The sequence below is a fragment of the Betta splendens genome, chromosome 2 (assembly GCF_900634795.4).
Source record: "Betta splendens chromosome 2, fBetSpl5.4, whole genome shotgun sequence".
Classification (NCBI taxonomy): Eukaryota; Metazoa; Chordata; class Actinopteri; order Anabantiformes; family Osphronemidae; genus Betta; species Betta splendens.
Window position 1 is genome coordinate 5,884,967 of NC_040882.2, and position 20,032 is coordinate 5,904,998.

At 41.4% G+C, this 20,032-nt stretch overlaps 2 protein-coding genes across 6 annotated transcripts; one reads left to right on the plus strand and one right to left on the minus strand.

The window, feature by feature from the left end:
- Positions 1 to 78: 78 nt before the first annotated feature.
- Positions 79 to 16,446, plus strand: ddx3xb (DEAD-box helicase 3 X-linked b). 5 transcript variants are annotated; one of them, XM_029142629.3, is made up of 20 exons: positions 79 to 433; positions 1,866 to 1,917; positions 2,048 to 2,095; positions 3,008 to 3,064; positions 3,413 to 3,616; positions 3,936 to 4,038; positions 4,221 to 4,340; positions 4,540 to 4,639; positions 4,733 to 4,868; positions 4,957 to 5,054; positions 5,385 to 5,483; positions 5,591 to 5,751; positions 5,860 to 6,004; positions 6,184 to 6,328; positions 7,064 to 7,114; positions 8,078 to 8,259; positions 8,354 to 8,471; positions 8,614 to 8,767; positions 8,853 to 8,977; positions 9,346 to 16,446. In XM_029142629.3, exons 1-20 carry the CDS (start codon positions 389 to 391, stop codon positions 9,423 to 9,425), a joined length of 2,223 nt encoding a protein of 740 aa, XP_028998462.1. In that variant the 5' UTR covers positions 79 to 388; the 3' UTR covers positions 9,426 to 16,446. The 5 variants fall into 5 exon arrangements, with proteins under 5 accessions (XP_028998462.1, XP_028998463.1, XP_040925744.1 ...); XM_029142630.3 differs by having other exon boundaries at positions 3,011 to 3,064; XM_041069810.2 differs by lacking the exon at positions 3,008 to 3,064.
- Positions 16,447 to 16,513: 67 nt separating this feature from the next.
- LOC114851095 (dTDP-D-glucose 4,6-dehydratase-like) lies at positions 16,514 to 19,807 on the minus strand. Its single transcript, XM_029142660.3, has 12 exons — positions 19,581 to 19,807; positions 19,254 to 19,320; positions 19,072 to 19,140; positions 18,904 to 18,994; positions 18,676 to 18,824; positions 18,499 to 18,597; positions 18,339 to 18,398; positions 18,225 to 18,268; positions 17,971 to 18,136; positions 17,766 to 17,821; positions 17,579 to 17,676; positions 16,514 to 17,474 (listed from the first exon to the last, which is right to left on the minus strand). Exons 1-12 carry the CDS (start codon positions 19,625 to 19,627, stop codon positions 17,395 to 17,397), a joined length of 1,026 nt encoding a protein of 341 aa, XP_028998493.1. The 5' UTR covers positions 19,628 to 19,807; the 3' UTR covers positions 16,514 to 17,394.
- Positions 19,808 to 20,032: the final 225 nt, after the last annotated feature.

A 20,032-nucleotide genomic window follows, 5' to 3' on the forward strand; every position in this document is an offset into this window, starting at 1 on the left:
AATGTATATGGTTAATAATTTCATCTACCTTTTGTACAGTGTGCGTTGACTCGTGCTTGTTCGTTCGTGGACATTTATTTTGGCAGGACCGGATGTTTTGCTGCGCTATTGAGGCTCACTTTACTAGCGCTGCACGGCTTCATCTCAGCTTCAGCTGAAGCGCAAATAGACACAAGCTGAGGTTGCATGAAGTGTCATCCTTGTAGCTAAAATACAGGAATTTGCCGTCACCTAAAATTCATTAAGCCGTTAAACCAATTCAATAACTGTCATCTGTCGCAGCCGCAGAAACAGGATAGACGCAAAGGAGAAGTAACATCACATCAAACCCGGCAAACAAAGAGGTCCTCTTTTCAACGACAACATTTTTCCTCCATATTCAATAGTTATGAGTCATGTGGCCGTCGATAATACCCACGGCCTAGAGCAGCAGGTAAGCGATGTGCGTTCAATGTGCCCTTCGGCGTCACCTGATGAAAATTGTTCTAACGGCAGCGAGAAATGTTAGCCTACCGGCTAGCCTTAAAATGCCGCTAATGATGCTATGGTGTTAGCTAGCGGTGGGTGCGCTTCAATTTCACGCCCGCGTGACCAAACACGTCTGCAGAGCGTGCAGTGGGGAAAACACTCTGTCGAGTTGTGCTATGTGGCCGTGAAATCTCACCTATCTGTGCGTACCAAGCTTCCTGGAATTAATAAAACAAAAGTGTTATTTATGTGCGGCCGCTAGATTAAACTGCGGACGAGCAGTTTATCGTAACAAAGCGCACACCGAGCAATGCTGCACGGCGGCTCTCGTTTGTGAACGAATGAAACGCACCCATGAACTGTTATCCTCACTGCGTTTGTCTTGCAGCTGTATACAATAATAAAAAATGGGGCATGCGGGCACTGAGCTAGCACGACTGACGCACCAACATCACGGCGCTCGATAGTTTTAATTTACTGTGCAGCGTTTCACAGTTTTCTATGTTTGTCTTGGCTCCATCCCGTTCAAAAAATGTTCATTTTATCTGCGTCACCAGCAACGTAACGGTAATGTAAGCTGCGTCTGACTGGCCAGACAGTTGGATAGCAACAGAAAAGTACTGTATGTTCTCAGTTCGTGCTTTGGAAAGGCCTGCGTGACCTGGCGTGTGCACGCTAATAGAATGCACAGCACGGATGTCTTTAACGAATAATGCATCACCTGTTTAAAAAAAAAACGCAACAACAAAAATGACCGTTTGCAGATAATAAAGCTTTATTATCTTACATGGCTCATAAAACGTGTTGCCGCAGGGTGGGAGAGCATCCCACCCCATGACCCAAATTCTGTTTCTCCAAATGAGAGCATCCAGTATAAAGTTTCCTGGAAAGCACTGTGTGCTCGGAGAAAGTTGGATGCACCTCAGACAGGTCTTTTGCTCCTCATTACTTTAATACCGTGTGTTGTAAGGTGTGTGAGAGCAGCCCGGCCTGTGTAATCTGCTGACGACACCGGAACAGGATTTCTGCATGCTAAAGCGCAAACTACTGTGCAGAGTTGTCCTTTTCTGGAATAATGAAAACTAAGGCAATTTCTGTGTTTCAGTCCATCTGATGTCGGCATTTATTTATATGACACTGTGGGTCACGACTTAAGGTTTTCCCCACTTAGTAGGAATGTTACTGGACCCGCTTCAGCTCTACTGCTAAAAAGTGACTCTGTGAGGAACTACAAGTCGCCTGTCTGTGTACATAAAAAACATGAATTCATGTTTGAAGCAGACAGTAAATGGCATGCGTCATTTGCTAAAATTGTGGATCAGTAGTTGGGATTTATCTTATTGCAATAAAAAATGATAGATTTGTGTCTGTCTGACTGTTTGGCTGTTTTTTTTCAGCTTGCTGTCCTAGACTTGACTGCTGCAGACGGACAAGGTGGAGGAACAAATAGTAAGCAGTGATTTTTATTTTATTTTTTGAGATGTCCCAAAAATGTTGATATAAATTGTGTGTTTTCATACTACAAGGCCTCTAATAAAGTAAGTAGTCTGTGATGGTAATGTTTTCTCTTTTTATGTAGGGAGATATATTCCTCCACATCTACGGAACAAAGACGCCTCCAAAAATGGTCAGTAACCCTCTTAATCCTGTTCAGAGCTTATAATTATTATAATTAATTATTTTAATTACATACAATGGATTAAAACTGTTACTTGAATATTATCTGTGTGATGGACTTGATTGGATAATCAGTCTTATTACTTGGTTCTAAAAGTGTGCAAGAAGGATTTTTTGTTTTCCTTGCCGAATAAGAAAATAAATAAAATCTAAAAAAACTAATGGACATCTACAGAAAGATGTTACATAGTGTTAGCTCCCAAGCTGAGATAAAGCAGAGTCAACACACAGTTCCGGTAACATCCACAGCTTCATATTTCATAGCCAGAGATGTCTCAGCATACATAATCACTCTTTTTCTCAGTTGAGTCCTTTTAAATCCAGTATGAGATAACCAGCCCAGCTATAAATCAGCCTGGACATAGGGTGTAATTATTTGCTCTGCTGCACGTCAGACTGCTAAGGTAGCTTTAAAAAAAGTTTTCTTTCTATCGTGAAATAATTTTACCATAAAAGGCACAGCCAGCACTTTTGCAAGGTGTTGTACTTGTACATGCTGACCTGAGCATACAACCATACATATTGACATACAAGCAGAGATTTCGCATAGACACAAATGTTTGGCAAGGGAAAATGTCCACTCTAAGTCCACTCCCCTCTCTGTACACCAACTACTACTTCAGGTAGTCATCATTATGATATTTGAATGAATAAGACCCTTAATCAAGCAGAAATAATTGATATTCTATGGTTGGTTGGCCGGCCAAGCCTCAGCCCAACATAGTTTGCATCATCACAGCATTATTTCATATTATACTGTGTTTTTGGTTTCTCTATCCAGTCTTAGAATAAAGTGTCTATATGATACCTTAAAAAAACTGCACTTATCTCTGATAAAACCACTAAAACTGAAACACTTCAGCAGGAAATGCCTTCGCTGCTGGTCGACAAGCTTACACCATGGCACCTCCGGCCAACTGTAAGTTCTCATCTGATTACCTCTGCTACTTAGATATGAGCAGTTTCAAACCTCTTTAGTAACTCACTGATGTGAACTCATGGTTATATTACCAGAAAAATCCCAGAACGTTCCTCTTGCTTTCTCAGGATGTAGATGTGTTACAGGCAAGACATGATGCATTTTGGTGACTGATATGTTATAATTCTTTAGTTACTAGCCCATTGTTTGTTAATCTGTTGTTTCGATCAGCCTGTTTTTACTAACCAAAAAGCTGAAACATTACCAACATTGGCAGGTAGTTATCCTGCAGATGTGGTGTTACTGTTATTGGGGAATTGGCAACATTTATTGTCGCTCTCTCTGCAGATGGTTGGGATGGTGGCCGCAACAATTTTGTTAATGGCTACCATGACAACCGGATGACGGGCAACTCTTTTAACCGAGGCCCACCTCGCATGGAGCGTGGCCGAGGTGGAGTTGGAGGAGGTGGTTACCGCGGCAACAGGGGAGGAGCCTTCAACCCCATCAACCCAGCGCAGCCAATGGGATTTACTGGCTTTGCAAATAAAGGTAGGACTTAACTTACTTACAGCCAGCTTAATTTATTTTTTTAAATCTGTGTAAACCGGTGGCCCAGGAGTCAGGGTGCTGGGCAGGAGGTCATTCTCTGGAACTTCCTGTGAAAGTGTTCCAAGACTTTGAACACCAAATTACTCCTGCTTTGTGGTCTGTACTTGGAGCAACGCAACCGCCAAAGGTTATGTCATGTCATGGGAGACTAAAGAAATAACAGCAGTGGGATTTACAAGTTGTTTAAATTTCTTGTTGTTAAAGTATACAGTATGTATAATACAGTCTTTTTATAGTTTTGTGTTTGCTCTGATATCAGATGCAGGTACCTGGAACACTGTCAAGGATGCATATAGCAGCTTTGGCAACAATCGAGGGAAGTCTGCATTCTTCAATGACAGAGGCAATGCTAATAGAGGGAGGTAAGGTGATGAATCACAGGGAGAGGATATTGCTGTCTGAGACCTTGCTTTTTTTAAAAATATATTTTTTAATTTTTTTAATCTTTTGTACAACTAATTAATAGTGTAAGAGTATACTCTTAATTAGTCGTAGCATGACATCAAAACTCAAGTTATTTATCCTTGTTATTTTTTTTGTTCAGGTTTGATCATGGTGGATTTGGCGGTGGTGGTGGAGGAGGAGGAAACAGCCGCTGGGTGGAGGAGTCTAGAGATGATGGAGATTGGTCCAAACCGATGCCACGTAACGAATGCCTTGAACAGTGAGTCTGCATTTTTTCTGATAGAGATGTACCCCCGAAAGGTAAACCTTGATGGCTGTGCATGGACATCAGGGAAATAGGCCTACTGATATCAAATAAACAACCTTCAATGTTAAATGTTTTAGCGTTTAATGTGATCGTGAAAAGCAACCTTACACCTGTTCATTAGCCCTTTCTCTCCTGTTTTTCTGTTCTGTAGTGAGTTGTTTTCTGGGAGCAACACTGGGATTAACTTTGAGAAGTACGATGACATTCCTGTTGAGGCCACCGGACAGAACTGCCCTCATCACATTGAGAGTGTAAGCTACTGTTATTATGTGGTCATCTAACAGCTTTCATATCAACTGACACTGTTATTTGAAAACTCATTTTATAAATATGGGTTTGTGTAGTTCCAGGATGTAGATATGGGCGAAATCATCATGGGTAACATTGCCCTGAGTCGCTACACCAGACCAACGCCTGTTCAGAAATATGCAATCCCTATTGTAAAGTCAAAGAGAGACCTCATGGCCTGTGCTCAAACAGGTAGGACACATCACCATACAATCACAAAGTTTAGGTTTTCTCTAAAGGTACTGCTATGAAATGATGACTCTGCTGAATGTGTCTGTAGGTTCTGGAAAGACTGCAGCATTCTTGCTGCCAATTCTCAGCCAGATCTACACTGATGGACCAGGGGAAGCTCTTAATGCAGCTAAAGCTTCAGGGCAGGTAAGGACAAAAAATCCGAGATCCTAAATAGTTGCCTTTTAAATGCACTCACATTATACTTTCATGATAAACAATATGAGCTAGAGTTATCTGTATCTATAGCATCTTTTTCATTCCAGTCATTTCTAATACACTAAGATTTCTCCTGGTACCATTTCTCTGTCAGTCATTTTATGTTAGATACACTGGATAGTCTATATTTTGAAGCTTATGGATGTGAAGATCATAATTTCATCAAGACTGTATCCTGTCAAATAAAACCGACTGCTCTATTCTGTGAATTCCTGCCTTGACTATCATGTACTTTGTGGTTATGTCATTGTATCACAGGAGAATGGGAAGTACGGGCGTCGCAAGCAGTATCCCATTGCTCTTGTCCTGGCCCCAACTAGAGAGCTGGCCCTGCAGATATACGATGAAGCCAGGAAGGTATGTAAAACATGCTAAAACATGCACACATTGTAGTTTGAGTCTTTTGAAGTAATAGACAAGCATTTATGAATTAATTTCTACTTCTTATGATGTTCCGTTCTCAGTTTTCTTACCGATCTAGAGTGCGACCATGTGTTGTATATGGAGGAGCTGATATTGGCCAGCAGATTAGAGATCTGGAGAGAGGCTGCCACCTGCTGGTTGCCACTCCAGGGAGACTCGTGGACATGATGGAGAGAGGCAAGATTGGGCTGGACTACTGCAAGTAAGACCCGAGCATCTTCAAAAAAAGATGCATTTTTGATTGCCGTTTATGTGGTTGTATTTTAAAACCCGTAACCTCTTCCTCTTTTGCTTTCTTCGCATATTCTAGCTACCTGGTGCTGGACGAGGCAGATCGTATGCTTGATATGGGCTTTGAACCACAGATAAGACGTATTGTAGAACAGGACACCATGCCGCATAAAGGCATCAGGCAAACCATGATGTTCAGTGCTACATTTCCTAAAGAGATCCAGGTATGTCTGTTGTATGTTTTTATAGTTTGTCTGGCCCGCCCATAACTGTTTTTGCTCTAGAAGTTCAGCACTTACTTTATGCAAGGAATATTATATATTATATAATATATTCTAATCAGAATAAATGCCTATCTGGTGTAAAAACTTGCTAAAAGGAACCTGATGTGGATTTCCTGCAGATCCTGGCCAGGGATTTCCTCGAGGAGTACATCTTCCTGGCAGTGGGCAGAGTGGGCTCCACCTCAGAGAACATCACTCAGAAAGTAGTGTGGGTGGAGGAGAGCGATAAAAGGTCTTTTCTCCTGGACCTGCTCAGTGCCACAGGTGAGACAAGAACACAACGACGCTCTACTTTTAGTTGTGACTTTAATTTTCTGTCTTCGTGGAGCTACTGCAAACACACATACATACAGATGAGTCTTATTCCTGTTGTCTTTGTGCCATTGTCATATTATGCCATCCCTGCATATCAGCTAATACTATAATGTGTGTCTTATGTTTAGCACAATGTAATGCCCATCACATCTCATCTGTCAACCATATTGAAATGTTTAAGATCTGTCACGTAGTTTTTGGTTATTCCTATATATTGGCATGAATTATTTTTAAATTAGCATCAGGCTTTAAAATTTGTGACTTTGACTTTGCTAAACATGCTGAGGGTGTAGATAAAGTGTGTCTCTGTATTATTTTTTTGGATTAGCAGAATGCCTTGAAAAAGAAAAACCACAGCTGGATTTGGACGTTTCATTCAGTTGTGTGCATTTTTCTTGGCCTCAGGAAGGCAATGGTGAATGTTCTGTAAGAAATGTCATTCCTGCCTCGTTAGATTCAACAAATATTTTCTGTTTGTTCCTTGGTTTACTGTAAATTTCAATTTAGATGCTTTTGTGGTTTAGAAAATAAGTTTTTTGTTTTGTTTTGTTTTTTTTAGTAGTTACACAACCTTTTTGTAAACTGAGGCCAACCTTTGGCAAACCCTAAACATACACAGTTGGTTGTCTGCTGGTGACTGAGTGCAGTTTACATGTTGGTGGTTTGGTGTGGTTTTATCCCAAGTCATCCCCAGCGAGGTACAGGACAATACTGGAGACAACATAGAGAAACCTGGTAAGATCCTTAATCAAGCAACTTACTCTTTCATATTTTAAGTATTTTTGCTTGCCTTTAATATTTTCTGAGTGGGAGAATCCTATATTTAGACAGTTATTTTGGTTCTGTGTGCCATTTTAGGTTATGTCTGCTTGAAACATATGTGCCTGTTGTACTTCTTTTGGGTTCCAGAGTCTTTGTGGCGTCTCTATGTACCGTATGTTTTAGTGGTGTCTTCATTGCAGACCCAAAGCCTTGATGGAGAGAGAGTTGGACTTAACCACTAACAAGTGGATAGAAATGTGTGCCAGGGACCTCTTTTTTGAGTCATAGAACATTGGAAGCACTGAAAAGTAAATCTGACTTAACTCTTTCCATCTGCGGCTCTAGTCACAGTGCTGCTGATGTTTTTGTTTTATTCACATTGCACTCCCTACTGCCTGTTGCACTATTCTGCTCATAGAAGAACATTTATTGTAATGTGACGTACTGCCAGTGTCATGGATTTTTTTTCTTTATACCACTGACTGGATCAGGAGCAGTTTTCCAAGCAACTATCAGAATTCCTATACATTAAATAATTAATGTTTCTAGATATTATTCCAATAGTTTACATGTACAGCACAGTTCATTTTAAGATGGCAAGGACTAAATGTTTCCCACAGTGAGAGTTTTGGAGCTGTTTACTGTAAATCTAGATGTTATGATATTCCCTGGCAAATGCACAAGTTTAAGCTCCCAGACATTGCCACTGATGGTGTCTGAAATTATTACACATCAGACACATAACCAAGAGTAAAATAGAAGAATAAAATGTTATTAGTCTGTTCTGCCCTCAGAATAATGGGGCCAGTCAGTGTCTTAAATTCGCAGCAAGATATCTGCAACAAAATACTGTGGATTTTTTATGATTATGTGGATTTGATGTATTGAAGTAACATTAATTATTAACCTCAAGTGTTATTTCCTTTACGTGACCAGGTAAAGACTCGTTGACTCTGGTTTTTGTGGAGACCAAGAAAGGCGCTGATGCCTTGGAGGACTTCTTGTATCGGGAAGGCTATGCCTGCACAAGTATCCATGGAGACCGCTCCCAGAGGGATCGAGAGGAGGCCCTGAACCAGTTCAGATCAGGAAAATGCCCCATTCTGGTGGCAACAGCGGTCAGTGAAAGTAAAATTCTGATAGAAAGTTGGTAATGTCAAATACTAGAACAACACCTGTTTTATAGTGTTTCATGCTTTTGTACACACTCAGGTGGCAGCTCGGGGTCTGGACATCTCCAATGTGAAACACGTTATTAATTTTGACCTTCCCAGTGACATCGAAGAATATGTCCACCGTATTGGACGCACAGGACGCGTCGGAAATTTGGGTAAGACTAACTAATTGAAATGAGTTGTAAAGTGTTTGGTGACGCGTTACATGATATTAACTGAGCACTCAAAGCTTTTTGAGCTGTGAATTACAGATTCTGTCACTTCCTGCTTTTTTTTTCTCCTTTTTTTTACCTGTAGGCCTGGCCACATCGTTCTTCAATGACAAGAATGCAAACATCACTAAAGACCTGCTGGACATCCTGGTTGAGGCCAAACAGGAAGTTCCCTCATGGCTTGAGAGCCTGGCCTACGAGCACCAGCACAAGAGCAGCAACAGAGGACGCTCTAAGAGGTGCGCATATGTCTTAACTGCACAAATGTTTGAGGGTTTTTTAAAGACAGCTCATTTTATATTTGACATTTGATTTCACCTCCAGGTTCTCTGGTGGTTTTGGAGCACGTGATTATCGCCAGACAGCCGCAGGAGGTACTCCTGGAGGATTTGGAGGACGTGGGGGTCGCAATCAGGCAGGACATGGTGGAACCCGTGGCTTTGGAGGAGGTGAGAATCTGGGCTTAAGATATAGATCAGCATAAAAATCAAATGTATAGGTCCAAACTTATATCACTGGAATTATGTCACTGGAGTCTAATTTTAACATGATGACTTCTAGACTTTGAGAGCTTGAGATGACTTTAGGTATGAATTAGTTCAATATAAACAAATTTACACTACAACTAATTTGGAGTCAATTAGTTAACTAATGGTAATAAAAATGTCTTTTGATCACATAGTCTTGTAATTAGCTAAACTTTAAATTCTGTGCAAGTGTTAATTAATTCTCCTAAAGGATAAAATCAAGTTTGTGGCATCTCGTTGGAAACATGATTGACAGTTGACTTTTCCGTTCTGCTTTTGCTTCCTCCCAGGCGGTTTTGGTAACTTCTACACCAGTGACGGCTACGGAGGCAACTATTCACACTCCCAAGTTGACTGGTGGGGCAACTAGGTTCCTCCTCCACCCCTTCACTCATCCCTTTTCCCACTTCACCTCCTGTCTGAGCTCCATCTTTCTCCACGTCTGCATTACACCCAATAAACCTACATGCATGTTATTAACCTATTTATACTCATTTATGTACCCCTTCTCCAGTTTTGATTCACTAAGCTCGTTTTAACTCCTCTTAGTTTTTCTCGTCTTTATCTTTATCATCTCCTGTTCTATTTTATTTCTGAATTCCTGACTATCTCACCCATAAAACAGGCCTCAGTTTAAAGTGATTTTTGGTTGGCTGTGTTTTAACATAACAGATTTGTTTGTTTGCTTCCAGCTAGTTACATCATTTGGTTTCAGTGAGGACTTTTCAAATAATTTTTCTTAGTAGCCAAATATATAGGCAGTTAAGTTCTAGATGTTATGTTTTTACAGTAGACAGGCACGTAGTATTTACAGTGTGCAGACCTTTCTGAAACAGCTGTAGGAAACCAGGGGATATCCATTTTCCACTTCACATTTGAGTTTTGGCTTCATCTTGGTTTTGCCAGGGTCCTTGTGTACCTTCCCGTGTCATCTTTGTATGTAAATCATGTCTATGTTGTAAATCACAGACAAAAGGGTTTTTTAACATATAACTCAGATAGGCATGGCGTCAAATCTGAGCAATGTATGTGCTTATAAATTCAAAACCAGGAACTGGCTGAGGTCGTCTTCAGTTATGTGACGCATACATAAGGGGCACAGAAACATTTTTTAAACATGTTGAACCGAGTCTAACGGACACTGAAAGTTCATGGGACTGGTCCATCTGTAACAGCTAGTCAGTGGGACACAAGGAGGCGCTGTTGCCCATTAGCAGTGATGCTAGCAAACAGACTTAGGACTTGTGGTTGGTAATATCACAACTACAAGCAGCATTTTTCTTTTGTTTGAAACAAAAACAATGGAGGATCATTTGTTTCTGTACTGTGCCTTTAAGAATTTGAACTCTGTCTTCTATTTCTGTTGTTTCTATTGCCACAATACGTAACTGGCTGCAAGTATTGGCCAACTGTGACTAAAGATGTATATTTAATGTCATGTATGGGTTAAAACACGTTTTTCTTCATTTTTGATTCGGAAGGAAAGTAACTGAACTAAATCACTAAACTAAATCAAACCTTGGCAACAAAACCTAAACAAAAACTGATGAGGAAACTCAAAGCTCTTCCTTATCATACTATTGGACTTTAAATTAGTTAGGTCTCTGATAGGCTGATCCCAAAAGCATATTACCACTGTAACCCTCATTATGTTGAAACACCTTAAATACACTCTCATCCACGCCTCTAATGGATTGTACAAAGACAACAGACAGCTGTTATTAGACAAACAAAGCTCTTTGCTGTAGTAGCCTGAGAGCACTGACACCAGCAGTGGTTCTATGCTTCTGGGTCACAAGAGACCTACTCATTGACCTGTCTGTCACTTCCACAGCTCTAGTTTGAGCTTGAGATTGGTTTCCTAAAATCATCTTGACACTAATCGTTGAGTCAGTTGATGTCAGCGGGCCTCTGAGAGAGAATTCAGTGTAACCTTGCATCATCATCCTCATCATCATCATCTAAGCTGTGCTGCCTCTCTTTTTGATGAGTCGGCGATGAGAGAAGTGGTTTTAACTGGCCTGATGTCCATCACATCAGCGGTTGCGGCTGCTGGACTGACTGTTAGTGCCACTGTGATCCTGGGAAACTTCTCCACCCAAACACTGAAACCCTTGTTTACCAAACGCTTTTTCAAGGGGACACATGACTAAAAGGCGACTGAAAGTCTTGCTCACGCTATCCTGGAGACTTACACGAAGAGTCTTCTCTAAAATAAGTCATTCCAGTTTAATTGTTAAGTCAGTTGAGGTCAGGGATGAAAGGGAAGAATTGGATAAGCTAGCCTGACTGTCACAGCAGGGGCAGCCGGAGCAAACCCTCCGTAGCACACTGTAGCCTGACCAACTAACCTTTAGAGCAGATTAGCGGTCTGATTCTTAGCACTTGGCTCTTTTACATTAATGCTCAAGACGGCCGGGTCCAATGTTGTTGTTCTCCCGAGAGTTAATACTGTTCCTCACTGCTTTATTTATCTGTCAGGACTATGATGAAGTCAGTTCTTCTGCTGCGACGTGACAGAAAGCTGGAGTATTTCTGGATCTAGGCCCGAAAGAGCCCGTGAGGAGCCTGTGATGCCAAGTGGCTGCTTAGGAGAGTTGTCAAAATGCTCACATTGGTTGTTTTTCACTCTCCTATTTCTTAACATTGAAGCATGTCAGTTCTCCAGAAAAGCAGCAGCAGAGCGACATGCCGGGTGTGTGCTGCGCTTTAGCTGTTCCTGACAGGCGTGGTAGTAGAAGAGGCAAAACAGAATCTGACTACAGCCTGTAAAATGATGTAATGGTTGACAATTAGCTGGTTAGTTCTACTTTATTATAACCAGTCAGCAGGGAGCAGTGGACCTGCACCCTGTATATCCACGTTTCACCTCTGTTAGAAAGCTTCTTAAATGATCTCATGTGCATTTGATATACAATTGAAGTGAGACAAAAGATATTGTTCAACTGTAAGTGTCAGTAAAACAACACTACTCTGTTTGCTGAGCTGTGTTCAGTGAGTAGTTTGAAGAAGGTTGGAAGTTGGATTTGTGCTTGGTGTTCACAGGGAAAATACAGTTCCACATGGACCAGCAAGAGTAATTGGCTTGTTATGCTATGAGTCCCTCAGTCGCCCGCGGACTGTGAACATATTGCAAGCAGGGAACAAGTCAATATAACACATGCAAGTGTTGTTGTTTTTTTGGCCAAGGACGTAAAAATGCCAATCAAATAAATTCAGTTCTACAGCAGGCTTTAATTGATTTAAAACCTTACTTTTACTCTACTTTTTACTATGATTTTTAATTGACCTTTTTCATGTTTGGGTCTGTATTTAGATCTAGTTTTCTCCTAGATGACTGGCAGGACACAGTTTGTCTTTAACAGCATCTTTAGAAGCGCTTCAAGCTGCTTGCCATCAGGATCCTGGGTGAAATGATTTCACTGACCCGTGTATCTCACTAAAGCTGACCCAGCCTTTAGTGGGACTTTATAGAGACAGTGGTTCATCGGTGGACAGTTGTCAAAGTACATGTAAATGTGAACTGACCGGTAGCAGGTCATGGCTTTGTACCTCCATCGTGTCAAAATGAAAGCAGAATGCGTGTTTGCGTTTTTAGATACTGTTTCCATTGTTCAGCTATCGGATGAAGTTCTGTTGTGATGGTTTTGCTTGCAGCCAAATACAGGCTACATGACAGAGTATGCGGTTGGTACAGCAAATTTAACAAACCAAACACCTTTTAACTAAGGAACAGGTTTTACAGAGCTGATGTTAAGGCCACCTCTAGTTTCTCCTGCAGCAGTGGTCGATATTTACTGTTACATGACAAGTAGGAAACCTGCAATTAGACAGAACTCTGACATGCGCTATTGGAGATAGTTTTGCACATGACAATCAGTTATCAAGGTTTGCTTCATCTAAAACTTAAATTCTATTAAATTAAAACTGTTGATTACCACCTTAAATTATCCAGTAAAGTCCTCAAACTCCTCATAGTGGAGACATTTGCTGTTTAGGGTTTAGGAAACTTAGCCACTCTCTCTCACTGTTTCCAGAAACACAACCTTGAAAAATTGACTAAACACAAATGCTGTCCTGAAGAAACAGCTGACACTGTTACGTATTCACTATGTGAGCGAGGATGTTCTGAACAGTTGGCTGCTGCACAAACCCGATGAAAACTGTTGTGTTTAGTGAGCACGATGGATGTGTCTAATACCTTTTTAATAACGACATGCAGTGTAGAGACAGAACATAGGAATGTATGCGCTTTAGTGTGTAGATGCTGCAGTGCCTCCTACCAGCCACTAGGGGGCAGATGACGTAACCATAAATGAGAAAATACAGCTTTTTGCATGTAGTAAAAAGATGTTAGAACACATTCATTTGATGGAGTTGCAACATATTAATAGAGCTGGGAGTAGAGAGGTTATTAACACTGTGTGCACATCTCGTCAGCAAAATGCTCCCTGAACATTAAATTTCTACTGCAAGTGCAAAGTGCTTTCACTTTGCAGAATCGACCCAAATTAAAACGTGGCTAATTTTTTCTCCTGTGCCTTGAAATGTCTCAACTACTGATTCTCCATAGGCTGAGTGTGTGTCTGTGTGTGTGCCAGGCCACTGCAGATACAGGTAGTTATGCAGTAGTGGGTGAACACGTGCCGTTGCAGCATGTGGTCGACCAAAATCAACAACAATAGAGTTGAGCATAAATGAGTTGCTTCAAACATCGTCTGTGCAGTTGATGGCACAGATTCAGAAACAAGTTGGGTCTGTTTGTAGCGGGTTAAGAAGGCGAAACGAAATGTGACGAGTCTATAATGTCACATTTTAAGTACTTTGTCAAACAATCCCTCAGTTCTTTTTACCTTGACTTTCTTTGCCAAGCTAGTTGCAGCCGTTTATGGATGGAAGTGTGATGGAGACCTGCCACTTGGTCCAAACCACTAGAACCCCATGCATGCTATGATGATCAGTGCCTTTATTTGGGCACAGTTTCTGCTAAAATGAGAGCAGCTGAATTTCCTTTTAGCGCTTTTGGGCTCAGTAGGGTGTTAATCAAGTAGAGGCTGCTCAGTTTATTTCCTTGGAGAGAAAACTCATGTAAAGCTGCAGCACTTTAGTTTTCTTTGTTATATTTTAAAAATCTTTTGATGCCTTAATTGGGTGATACCCAGTGCTAATAGAGCAGATAGTGAAGATGGTTCCACTATATACAGCATTACCATAGCGACGGTCACCATGACAGAGGACCCTGCATCACTACGGTAACTGACTGACTTACCAGCAGGTCTGCTTTGGTGGTGAACAGTTAACGGTGCTACGCTCCCATTGCTGCGGCCCTCAGGCCCCCTCTGCTGTAGAAACCCCACTACGTCTTAGAGGAAGTACTTGAGTTATTTAGTTTGTTGTTCACAGGACGTTTTCTGTAGTGCATGTTCCTAAAAGCCTCCGAGAGGCGCGTATGAGTGAGCGAGAGCGTGATTGAAGTGTAGCAGTCGAAAACCGGAAAGAGGGTCTGTCCACAGTTCAGTGAGTGTGTGTTTGTCCAGATGCATAGAACCATAGGAACAGTTGTTTTGTTTGTTTTGTTTTGGGACCAGGTGGAGTTCTAGTTAACAGCAACCACAGGATTCAGCTGTTTGCACACGGAGTTCTCCAGTTAGTACTTTTGCTGCTAGTTTGTGTAATTTATCAACCATTTTTGAGAAATATTTATTTTTGTAAGCCTAATACAAAAGTTGATATTTTACTAAATGACTTGGCCAAAAGACAGTAAACACAAACACTGGCACTTGAATGTTGAATGTCATAGGTATGAGTGAAAATTTCTATTTTTCTGGGGTAGTGTGAGCTTTTTAATGTTAAAGATGCAACGTGTAGGAGTTTCTCTTTGGATATGTCACTGTAACAAACTTTAATGCTATGCATATGCAAAAGGTTTAAAAATCCACCAATAATGCGTTGTTTGATCCGAGGCACCCCGTCCTCCTGCATCTGTCTTTCTGCTGCGTATCCGGTTTGTATGAGCTTGTCCCAGCGGGAATACCTCGATTACAAATGCAAGTTCTGTTGTGATATGTTGTAACTGCCGTGTTGAGCTCAGCTAAATTGTGCACATACTTAACTAAGCATGTTTGCATGGTATTGTGAGAAATGAGACTTTTACTAGTCACATGCTGGCGAGCCTGTTTTATTGTGCACTCTGAGTTTAAACTGGCTACTGTATGCTTAAAATCTTCTATCATAGCATTTGTTATATTTAAATACGCAGGAATTTCAATAGAGACCCTGTAGACGAACTTACCAGTTTAATAGCAGTCTGTTTTGGTCAATGCATTTAATTGGGATAATGCAACAGTGAACAGGTCTGCAGCCACAATAGCGCTTCACCATGAAGATGTGCATATGTCAAATGCATTAAAGTTAATGTGACCTATTAAGAGAAACCTCCTACACGGGTTACCTTTAAAGTCACATTGGACTCAGTATCCAACCCATAAACCTGCCCGTGCACAGGTTCCTTTTGCCAACAATGATTATCAACCATAAACAGCCATTCTGAATTGGTAAATGAAATTTGAGACCGTACACAACATATGCCAAGGTTTGGATTAAAACATTTTAACATTACAATCAAAGACCATTTTGTAAAAAAGGAAAAAAACAAAACACGCAGTACAAAAGTGTCAAGATTCTCTCCAAGTCAGTTGTTTGTTTTTATTTTGTTCTTTTCATTTGAGTCTTTACACTTTTCCTTCCCGGTACAACCCTTGTTGTGAATGTCTGGCAAGTGGCGATCTTAAGTCTTTATAACACAGACTTAACTGTGGTTCTGTTGCTATGTTGTTGTGATTTGCATATTTTCAGGCTTCAGTGTGTTAATGCTGTCACTGGGGGGGGGGGGCCTGGCCAGTCACAGATGGGGATCCGTACTGACACGACACTAGGGTGAGTGTATACGAGAAGAGTGAGGCACCTTTCTTTCTGCAAACACTGTGCTCACACTGACAAATGGGTCCAGCGGCTGAAGCCTCCATGGACCAGAGTAGAGCCAAAGCACAGCCAAGATCAGCCACCGGTGAAACACGTGGCACATGGCTGAACGGTCACATTTCTCTGGCTTTTGCATAAGACACAAAAGAACCACTTTACTGATTTAAAGCACTTTTAATTTACGGTGATTGAAATATAAAGTTTATTAATGCGTTCACTAGAAAGCAGTGGAACAGTTGTCACCATACCTGACTGGTCAGACCTCTCCAGCAGCATCGGCCTGGTAGTTAGTATTTGCTTTATGTATTAGTTTAGCAGTTGTGCACGATGAGGAGCACTGCACGAAGAAAACAAAACTGTGTATCTATTCTGATTTTACCACAAATAAAGGTTTGGATTTGCAAATGTAACCACCCAGTTTTTGCTCTTCTTTTTTCTGTTTGTTTGAGAGAATAATGAACAACACTGGATACTTCATAGTTGCTAAACACGTTTATTAGCAGGAAATACATTCTATAACATGATATGTATCTATGTATAAAACAAACCCCTGACTGTTTATTCTTATTCTTAATTATATATAATAAACAATTAGGATTAAAACTAAAACCTGCACAGCTGGTTTTAGAAGCTAGTGAGCTGTTGGAAATAAGGCTTTTTATTGCACTTCATGACTTCCTTCATGTGTTTCTTTTTGCTGAGGCTTCATGAATACAAGAAACCAACTGCTTTCTACTTGACATGAAAGCTTCCTGAGGTCTTTGGTACATACAGTGAAACAGGTTGATGCAGCAAATGGCATTATTTGAATTCTCTGAGCCTCATTGCTACAGTGACTGTAATTAATGTATCCCTCCTGTTTTCAGCTGATCACAAGCTGCTAGAGTTGAATTTTGGAGAAAGCGCAACAAAGGAAGTGAGATAATGGGGGAAAAAGAAAACCCTTTACAGCTGTCATGTCTGAGACGTGTCTGTAATACATAAATCCACACACTCCTGACAATGATCTGGCAACTTGACACAATTGCAGCAAAGTCTAAAGCCGGTTTAGTCAGATTACAGTATGTCATGTTTCATTTCATGCCTGTGTATTGATCTAAAACAATGAACCGGCTGAGCAGATAAGACCACAACTTCAGCTACATCATAATCATCGGGATAAAGTGCTTTCTTTTCCATTTGAAACTTTGCTTTGTTAAAGAAACAATCCTCAGACAGCTGAGAGGAATGGGTTTGGGTATGGGTTTTTTATGTGAGCCCTAATTCAGCCATAGTGACCTCTGTGCTATGCTAACGTGAAATACAGTGACTTGTGTCCAGTCAGTCAAACACACCTGAGCCACTTAGTTGTTGATAATCTAATGAGACTTGCTGCTGATTGGTCCTTGGTTCTCGATCGCTTCTCTCCAGAAATCTGGGTTGTCATGGTACCATTTGACTGTAACACCCACACAAGATACACAGGAATCATTATCATACTGTATCATACAGAAGGAGCCATTTGTACATGTTTGTTTGCAAAAGCTGATAGTGTAACTGTACCGGTCTGTCTGATGCCTTCAGCCCAGGACACCTCAGCTCTCCAGCCCAGCTGCTGCAGCTTCTCACATTTAATGGGGTAGCGCAGGTCGACCCGCGGCCTGGCAGATATCAGTACATGTAGGTGTATTAATCAGTGCGTTGTGGTATTTGGACCTAGTAGCATTTCTGTCTGCACTGCCTGACTCACCTGTCAGGCACAAACTCCAGCCAATCATTTACGTCAGAGTCTGGCACATTTTTAACCTAGCAATTAAATAAAAAGTTTATATTACAACTTGACTCAGAATATGTGCCAGCATTAGTGTTTCTATTCTGTGTAGTGTCCTCGTGCTGCCTCCTGCTTTATCTTTAGGAGAATGCAAACCTAAAGCCACAGCTGAACATGAACCCACCATTTGAACTAACTCCCTGGCCAACTGGATGATAGGAATCTCACAGCTGGTGCCCACGTTGTAGATCTCTCCCACAATCCCTTTCTCCAGAAGCAGCAGGAAGGCACTGACAGCATCATCAACATGCAAGAAGTGTCGCGATTTAGGGAGGCTTCCCTGGATGGTGCTGTAACAGATGGGACAAACTGTGTCCATAAACTATTCTGATGATGAAGTTCTAAGTAAAACCTTCTCAAAGTGAAAGTCAAACCCACCATTTCTTGTCCATTTGCAGGAGGGTGAGAAACCTCGGAATGACCTAAAAGATCCAGATAATTATTATTTATTGGCGATGAGGTGATGTCCCTAATAAAAGTAGAAGCCCTTACCTTTTCAGTGTACTGTCTCGGCCCGTAGATGTTGTTGCTCCTGGTAATGATGATTGGAAACTGCAGTATTCACACAAACATTTATTATTTATTCATTTAGTATTTTTGAGATGGCCTAAAGTTTCACACACTTGTAAACTAATAACTGGCTTCTGTGTACCTTATGTTTGTCCCAGTAGGATCTAACCAGGTATTCGGCAGCTGCTTTAGTGGCAGAATATGGGTTGGACGGTCTCAGTGGACTGGTCTCGTCAAACACCTGCACAGAGCAAGCATCCAAGTCAATAACTGACCCAATATCACCCCAAAGCCAGATCATGTAGAGCTGTTTGCCGACCTGGTCCAGACTGGCTCCATAGACTTCATCCGTGCTGACGTAGATGAAGCACTGTGGCTGGTGTTGGGCCTGATGGGCGGCTCCCAGTAAAACGCCTGTTCCATCGATGTTGACGCGTTGAAAACTGGACGGCGATTCAAACGAGGACTCTGAGGGAACAAACAGTGCACTGTGAGAGTGAACCAGGCTGTAAAATCACCAAGGTGCACAAGTAGCCTCTGCGCTCACCGACGTGCGTTTTAGCCGCCAGGTGAAAGATCACATCAATGTTTTCTGTGCGGAAAATGTGGTTTACCAGCCGTGAGTTGCACACGTCTCCCTGTTGGCAGCACAAGTAGATTTAACAGTTTGCATTCTCCCTGAAGACCTGCTGAGGTACAATGCAGCAGCTCTTACCCGGATGAAGGTGTAGTTTGCTCTGTCCTCAATGCTCTCCAGACTCCTGGAGCTGCAGCAGTAGTCTAACTGGAAATGATGGGACAATTCAAAACCTCTGAAATCACAGAGGTACTGTACATAATACTACACATAGTATGTGCTAGAATTGATGCTAAAAAAAAGTTAAAGTGAAAACTTACAATATCCAGATTAATAACTCTCCAGTCTGAGTGTCTAGTGACCAGTGAAGCCACGAGATGCGACCCTCTGAAGGGAAAAAGACAACGACATAGGAGACATCACCAGTGTTAGAAGTCCTGTTCATATCAATGTTATAACTATAAACCTCTATTGAATATTTCCCTTTAGGTTTAAGACGTATATCTTAGTATAAGCCCCGTTTGACACAACTAAATTATGTCGATTACCGGTAATCGTTTTACTGTTACTTTGTGAAGATCTATCTTCTATGTCTGACAGTGGCTGCATCCTTCCCTCGTGTCCTAACTGATATCGCGTTTACTTACATGAATCCAGAGCCTCCTGTCACCAAAACAGTCCTGTTAAAGTCCATCCTTACATCGGTGAACCAGCTGGTGTCATTTTACATCATATCCCTTATAGACATGATGTATCTTTATGGTTTTATTTTCCGTTCTGCTCCCTAAACCACTGTGTGCAGAAGTATGCTATTTTCTTCAATACAGTGGAAGTATTGTGCACTGCACGACAGCCGCAGCTGTTTTGCGGCAGTGTTGACACGTTGAAATGGGTGGCACGTTTACCTTAACGGCAACGCTTTCTATGCGTTGATTGGCTGTTTTACCGTGACGTAACAATACAACGCTTTCTTATTGCGTGACCCTCAAATCAATCAAACTGTCAGCGCTCCCGACTGGACATGGCAACCGTGTCGAGTGAGCTATTATAAACACGTGAAGGCCGAAGGGATTTTCGAAATAAGAGTTTGGCTTACATG

Coding starts and splice junctions, on each gene's coding strand:
- LOC114851095 (XM_029142660.3), bottom strand. CDS start 19,627: ATGGACTTTAACAGGACTGTTTTGGTGACAGGAGGCTCTGGATTCAT. Junction 18,995..19,071: donor CAAACTACACCTTCATCCGG/GTAAGAGCTGCT, acceptor TGCTGCCAACAG/GGAGACGTGTGCAACTCACG. Junction 18,825..18,903: donor GGCGGCTAAAACGCACGTCG/GTGAGCGCAGAG, acceptor TTGTTCCCTCAG/AGTCCTCGTTTGAATCGCCG.
- ddx3xb (XM_029142629.3), top strand. CDS start 389: ATGAGTCATGTGGCCGTCGATAATACCCACGGCCTAGAGCAGCAG. Junction 4,341..4,539: donor CGTAACGAATGCCTTGAACA/GTGAGTCTGCAT, acceptor TCTGTTCTGTAG/TGAGTTGTTTTCTGGGAGCA. Junction 5,055..5,384: donor CAGCTAAAGCTTCAGGGCAG/GTAAGGACAAAA, acceptor ATTGTATCACAG/GAGAATGGGAAGTACGGGCG.